The following is a 7,532-nucleotide window of genomic DNA, read 5'->3' as shown; positions in this document are numbered from 1 at the left end:
TGTCTGATCCACTTGTACCAGCACAACACACACTAAAACACCACTATCACATCAGTGTTACTGCAGCACTGAGAATGATCCACCACCCAAATAGTACCTGCTCTGTGAGGGTCCATGGGGGTCCTGACCACGGAGGAACAGGGTAAAAGGGGGCTAACAAAGTATGCAGAGAAACAGATGGACTACAGTCTGTAACTGTAGAACTACAAAGTGCACCTATACAGTAAGTGGAGCTGATAAAATGGACAATGAGCGTAGAAACAAGTCATAATGTTATGCCTGATCTGTGTACATTAGGGGAGTTTTCAAACATGATTTGACCACAAATGAAAACAGGAGGTATATATAATTGGTTTCATGTAAAGTTGATTGAGTGCATTCATATGAATTTGTAATCATAGATGCTACACAGTTTCCCCAGAATAACAAAGCAACCTTAAAGATGTACAATAAACTTTAACCATTCATAAATTATGAGTCATCTCAAAGTAACAGTAAGGTCAGCATTACATAACTACATTCACTGGGAAGTACAGGGCAAGGCTAATTTTACACTCTGTATAACAGGGGTTACCAGCCCCCCTTTTGGAGATCTACTTTCCTGCAGAGTTTACCTCCAACCTGCACCTAACCACATCCCCCCCCACCACCACCACCTAACCCTAATGCATCTGATCCAGCCAATCAAAGACTTCTGAAGAAGTTAAAGCTAATTAGCTGGAGCAGGTGTGGCAGATTATGGCTGGAACTTGACCCCACAGAAAGGTAAATCTCCAGGACCAAGGTTGGTGACTGCTGGTGTAGAACCTTCACACTACATACATTTTTTAGAAACTTTTAAAAGGTTCTTCACACCCTCAGGTCTCATTTACAAAGATGGTTATTTAGGGAACCAAAAGTGGTTCTTCTTTGGCATCACTCCAAAAAACCCTTTTAGAGTGTAGATCAGCACTTGCTGTCCTGCCTTTGGTCACTCTGTAAACCCTTCCCTTTCCCCTCTAGCATCATGTACTTCCTGAACACTATCATAGAAGAGGATGAATCTGAGATGTTCCTGCAGAGATCTTTGCTTGGGCAACAGGATCCGGCTCAATCTTCACCGCAAGGTTGGGTTACCAGTTCTATTTTAGTTCATTAGATCAGTTACAGCTCTGTAAGTGACCTGAAATTCAGTTTATTATAGATATTCATCTAAACATTTTGAACGTTCTTAAGCAGATTTTGTTCATAGTCGTTAAACTCTTAAAAATACGGGTTCCAGATAGGGATCCAAGCATGATGCCACAGAAGAACCATTTTCGGTTCCCTTAAGAACCTTTCAACAGATGGTCCTTTAGTCATTTTTGTAAGTGGGATGTATGAGTTTGGTAAAACCTTCAAGTTTAAATAACCACTTAATATAAAAGTTACAGGAAGAACCTTTTAAATATGTATTGAGTCTTTAGATCAGTGGTCACCAACCCTGGTCTTGAAGATCTACCTTCCAGCAGAGTTTGAAACACAGTCAGTCACACCTGCTCTGGCTAATTAACTTTTTCAGGAGTCCCTGATTGGCTGGATCAGATACTTCAGTGTTAGATGGTGATGAGGGGGTGGGGTATATTAGTTGCAGGTTGGAACTAAACTCTGCGAGAAAGTAGATCTCCAGGAGCAAATTGGGGTCCACTGCCTTGATCTTAATTCCAATTCTGTTTGAGCTGTATTTGATTAAAAAGAGTACAAAAACATAGCATTTGATGTTTTACCTTACAAAGTTTTTGTTTTTTGTTTCCAAAAATATGATGCCTGCAACACATTCCAAAAAAGCTGGGACAGGTGTATGTTTGCCACTGTATTACATAATTTCCTTTCAATGAAACTTATTGTTTGGACACTTCATAAATGTGCCACACGTTTTCCAATCCAGGCAGGCCAGTCCAGCACCAGCGCACTCTGATTTTGCAGCCATGCTGTTTTAACATGTGCAGAATGTAGCTTTGCATTGTAATTTTGAAATAAGCATGGATATCCCTAAAAAAAAACATTGTCTTGAAGCACATTTTGCTCTAAAATGTGCATCTATCTTACAGCATTAATGGGTGCTTTCACAGATTTGCAAGTTACTCACTAAATCCTCCCATACTATGACAGATGCTGGCTTTGGAACTTTCCTCTTGTAACAATCTGCATGGTCCTTTTCTTCTTTGACCTGGAGAACACCATGTTCATTATTTCCATGAACAATCTGAAAGGTTGACTCATTAGACCACGAGTTTCCACTGTGCATCAGTCCATTTCCGATGAGCTTGAGAAGAAGTTGGCCCAGAGAAGTTGGCGGTGTTTCTGGAAGCTGTTGACATGACTTCCACTGTGCATAGTACAGTCTTAACTTGCATTTGTGGATGCAGTGATGAACAGTGTTTATTGATAATAGTATGGCAAAGTTTTCACCTAGCTAATGAAGTGATATCTATTACATGGCAGTTTTTAATGCAGTGCTGTCTCAGTTGTGGTTTTCAGTCTTGCTCTTTACAGACAGAGATTTCTCTAGATTCCCTGAATTTTCTGATATTATGCACTGTTGATGGTAAAATACCTAAAATCCTTGCAATCCTTGGCTGATAAACATTATCAATTTTCAAACTGTGATATATATATATATATATATATATATGCTGATGCATTTTTGGCAAGGTCTTGACCCATTTTTGCTCATATGTAGGACTAGGCCTTTTCTGGATGTACCTTTTAAACCCAAGCAGGATTGCGGCACTTGTTTAAGAGGATATGTTGCAGGCATCATTTTCAGAATGAGCAGATATTTCGATTTAAAAAAGTTAAGCTAAAACAACAGTTTTGTTTAAAACAGGACAAAGTGGATTTTTCTGTTTTTATTTGCATTTTATTTGCATTTACACAGCAGTGGATCACTTTTGGATATATTTCAGAAATTCAATTAAGCCTAAAATTAGATATTTTTATAATTGATTACAATTAATATTACAAAAATAATGCAGTTGAATCAAAACCTTCATATTAATGCATTATGATGCATTCATCATTTATTGCTCCTCTAATAGTTTCCTCACTCATCTATTAAATTTCTCTGATGTTGAATTGATCGACTTGACTCAACTCTACTTCACCAGCAGTCAGAAGGTCCCAGCGTTTGGCTGGTTCTGTGGATCGTGAGACTGACTCAACCCACTCAGAGGAACGAAAGAGCACAGGTAAGCCACAGAGACGAGGCAGCCGTCACTCCCTCACAGATTTGGCTACCGTGGCCCTGAGGGTACAAGCTGATCTGAGGAAACAATATGAGGAACCGGTTCGGAGACGGAGCTCCTCAACACCGAGAACATCCAGAAGCTTTTCGGGGACAACTTCCCCACCAACAGCACGAAGGGCTTCCAGGAGTCGCTCGATGGGACGGCTATCTGGACCTGTAGAAAGGACAAATGATGAATCAAAGGTAAAAACAGACTCTGTTCTTAGTTTCTGTAGATCTGTACACTAAAAATGTCATAAAATTCACACTCGACCTGAAAAGAGAGCACATACTTTTAAGGAAAACGATTACACAGGTAGGTTTTTTTTTACATGTGAGATACATTTCAAATACATTGTTTCATTCCAAAATGCCTTCTAAACACTAAAGTACTTTAAGCAATGTATGTGTGGGTATTTTGATTTTGAAGATAAACTTTATCAAAAAGATAACATAGAAGAAAAACTATAATATAAGAAAATAATATAAGAAAATGACATTTTATAAATGTGAACCATGTGTACAGTCATGCAAAAATTTAGGCACTCATCAAATTATGTTTTAACTTTTCACTGCAACATACTGGGGAAAAATAAGACAGAAAATATGGCCTGAGCAAAAGTTAATGGCTCATATTAAAACCAATTATTTTAAACCATACATTTTAGTTTTTTTTCCAATATGTTACACTCGGCAAATAATTAGAAACTGTTCACTAAAATTTACAGCAAAATGCTGTATTTAAGTGTGATCTCTGTAGAGGAAGTGTGATGGGGGAGATGAAACCTTTGCATGCGACTGCATGTGTGCTTTTTCTTTTGGTTTGTTTTAATCTTTTATCCATAACCATGGCAGTTTTTTAATTCCTAGAAGAGTGCCATTTATTTATTTATTTTTAAAGCTATATACATGGATTTCTTACTCTTAACTAAACATAATTATTCAAACTGGTATTTTATCTGTGAAAGGCAACTTCAGCAAAGAGGACTGATCCAACACATTCATCCAACAGAGTCAAACAACTCTCTTCTAAATCTTCTAAAAAGGAAGGAACAGTGCCAAAACCCCAACAACAACAACGTAGAAATACACGGAGAAAACCTGCACAGGTATGTAACATGACTGGATGTACAAATTATTACAATTTTTATCCTTTCTCTTATCAATGTGCAAGTGATGCACATTTTATCAAAGAAATCTGCAGGGATATTTTTTCCAAGCTTCTTGTAAAAAAACCTCCACAAACTACAAATGGTTTAAAGCGTGAGTTAACGAGTTAATGAATGAGTTAACGATAAAGTGGCTTTAGTAGCATCTTAAACCACATTTTATTCATTTTATTCAGACCATGCCTTCAACATGGTGGTGGTAGTATGAGGGAAGACTGATTGAGGGAGGTGGAGAAATCTGAGAACTTGGGTTGGAGTTCTGGGCAGCTTCTGCCTGTAGCTAGACGGCCACACGCCCCTCATAGCTGTACCAAGACTGATGTAGGACTGAGGGACAGGGAGGAGATGGGGGTGGGGGTAGAGATTGCGAACACTTCGTCACGGGAGCGGAAGGTGAAGATATGAATTATGGGGCGTATAGGAAGAAGGAGGGGTTTCAGTCATGTTCTTCCCACCGAAACATCAATTTTAACTTAACTATATAAAGACATGGTTTGATGAGTTTGTTGTGGAGGAAATCCAGTGGTCTACACAGAGCCCTGACCTCAACCCCACTGAACACCTCTGGCATGAGTTGGAATGCAAATTGTGAGCCAGGCCTTCTCGTCCAACGTCAGGGCCTTACCTCACAAATGCTCTTTTGAATGAATGGGCACAAATTCACCCAAACACACTCTTGTGGAAACCTTCCCATAAGAGTGGAAGCCCAAAAGAGTCCTTACTGTCCGTGGTTTTGGAGTGAGATGTCCAACAAGCTCATTTAGCTGTGATAATCAGGTACACTATATGGGCAAAGGTATGTTAGTTTAGTTTAGACCTGCTACTAGTCAGCGTATTATAGCAGTCAACATACCTACCGACATAATTACCTCTCAACCCATCATTAATATTATCGCCTTAAAAAGGTAAACATTTAGTGTGTTTACACTTATGCTGCAATGTTATGCTGCAATGTTGATCTTCAAGGTGCGTCACAGTTGGCGCACATCCACTTGTGTTGGGTAAGTGGGCCAAGAGCATCTGTGTGTCAAGGGCTACACAAACAAATGAAGCATAATCCCCAGTTACTAAAACAGGTACTAACCTAATAGTGCTGTGAGTAGTCATTAGTATTGTTTCATTCCTATCATCATCAAAACTATGTCTGACAACACCAGCTGCCCTTTATTTATTTATTTTTGTCTTAAAGTTACTGTTTTGGAGACAAGTTTTTGTTTAATTGGAGATTTTGGCTTTCTATGAATATTTGTCTTGTCTTAAGTACATAAGAGATCTGGCATAATCAAGTCTGATCAATAAAAAAACTGGTGCTTGTTTGATATTAGGCTCAAGCTTTGATGTGAAACCTGACCATTTGGGTTTATATCTCAAACCAAGTTAATCTGTGAAAGCTCTCTTGCAGGATGATTTTCCTGCCCCTCAGTGGGTGATCAACCTGATGATTGACATTGAAGAAGCAACGCAGCACAAGCTGACTGTGGAGTGAAGACCATGTAGATGAAAAGAAGGGAATATTTTAAAAATAAAGGGAAATCCAGGCCTTGTCTTTCACAGACACTTTCATTTGTATTTTATATTCTTCAAAGACTAAAACATAAAAGTGTAAAGTAAAACCGGTCAAATGACTGGTGGCAACGGCTGCTAAACAAAAACCATAAACTTAAAGTAAAATATTATAATTCAAAAAAAGTACAAAAACAATAATTTTACAGAATTTTTCAACAAAGGCTTTGCAGATAAACTGTTATTTTAGATTTTTCCTGAAATATTATGATCAATAACCTTCAATAAAGTAATGACACAAAGTTCTACAGATAAAAACTGTAAAAATATTAAAAATATTACAAACTCCTTCAATAAAGTAATAGCATTAGAAAAGTTCTGCAGAGAAACATATTTTACATTTTTATCCTGAATTATTACAAACACCTTTTAATAAACAAAAGGTATGTAAAAAAAAAAAATAAAAATTCTGCAGAGAAACACTTATTTCACACTTTTTTGGCTGCATTTGCCTTTTTGCAAAAACTGACTGGACAGGCACAGAATATCTCATGTCCATCAAATACAAGTGTTGTCAAGAAAAGTTTGGGCTTTATTGAAAAACACAACCATAGCTTAGCTAATTTACCACCACTCACTTAAATCAAAAACAAACTGCTCTTAGTGCCACATGACTCAGGAAAATTAGGCAATATAAATGGGTTAATATCTTAATACTAACATTCAGTTCCATCCATGGCAACCTAAATCCTAAAAGAAGTGGTTAGCAGGTTAGCACTGACCAGTTCCAGTCTGCTGTTTACAGGCCTAGAGAGAGAAATCCTTCTTGTTTTCCAGACATCATGCGTGATGAACTGTTTTTCTTCAATCTTGCACAATCTCTTCCCATAAGGGGGTGTATTGTTACTCATTTGCTCACTATATGTAAATATGTCATTCACAAGAAAGCATTGACCTTAAGTGGCCCTGCCAGCTATCAGTCCTTCAAACCACCTATACCCAATAAAGGAGACTTCCAGGGTCCCAAACCCAGAGCGTAAAACCACAAAAGTGTCGTTGGGGTTATCACTACAAAGTTTGTACATGATAGGTGACATGAATACTACACCAGCAGGTCAGTAATTACCACCTCTGACAAACATGTTATGATGGAAGGAAACCTCTGAAGGATCCATTCTGTTGAGCAACGGGCAGATAACCTTGTTTTTGTGACCCATCTTATGGATGAGAGTCCAATGTCTGAGGCATAAACGTCAGTTAGGAAGTTGCGTTTCAGTTGCCATTTCATCAGAAACGCCCACCACTTTGTACTTTCAGCTCCATCTAACTCATCTGTCAATGGAAAGGAAACGCCTTAGGACCACCAATGACCAGATTAGACCGGCCACTTTATTTGAAGCTCCATCTTGCTGGTTTACAGTTAGAGATTGTAGCCCATCTGTTGATGCACAGTCTGCATCGTCCATCCTCTCGCACTTCATCAGTGGTCAGTTTCTGACCACAGAGACACTCTTGGCTAGATATTTCTGGGTGGCTGTCCATTCGAAACCTAGCAGTGACACTGACAAGTGGGCGAATTGTGACTACTACAGCTAGACATCAACACATTTGAC

The 7,532-nt window shown here is 38.5% G+C and overlaps 1 protein-coding gene across 1 annotated transcript; it reads left to right on the top strand.

Moving 5' to 3' along the window:
• The first annotated feature begins 1,006 nt into the window (after positions 1-1,006).
• LOC118826098 lies at positions 1,007-5,924 on the top strand. Its single transcript, XM_036596986.1, has 4 exons — positions 1,007-1,106; positions 3,129-3,451; positions 4,216-4,356; positions 5,819-5,924. The coding sequence occupies exons 1-4, from the start codon at positions 1,007-1,009 to the stop codon at positions 5,900-5,902; spliced, it is 648 nt and encodes a 215-aa protein (XP_036452879.1). The 3' UTR covers positions 5,903-5,924.
• The last annotated feature ends 1,608 nt before the right edge of the window (positions 5,925-7,532 follow it).

Source organism: Colossoma macropomum, unplaced genomic scaffold (genome assembly GCF_904425465.1).
Source record: "Colossoma macropomum unplaced genomic scaffold, Colossoma_macropomum, whole genome shotgun sequence".
NCBI lineage: Eukaryota > Metazoa > Chordata > Actinopteri > Characiformes > Serrasalmidae > Colossoma > Colossoma macropomum.
The sequence above is the reverse complement of the archived record's forward strand: the minus strand, read 5'-3'. Positions and strand labels throughout refer to the sequence as shown.

Excerpts from the sequence above, each read along its gene's own strand:
- LOC118826098 (XM_036596986.1), top strand. The coding sequence starts at position 1,007 with ATGTACTTCCTGAACACTATCATAGAAGAGGATGAATCTGAGATGTTC. Across the intron at positions 1,107-3,128 it reads GGCTCAATCTTCACCGCAAG|CAGTCAGAAGGTCCCAGCGT; the intron begins GTTGGGTTACCA and ends CTACTTCACCAG. Across the intron at positions 4,357-5,818 it reads CACGGAGAAAACCTGCACAG|GATGATTTTCCTGCCCCTCA; the intron begins GTATGTAACATG and ends GCTCTCTTGCAG.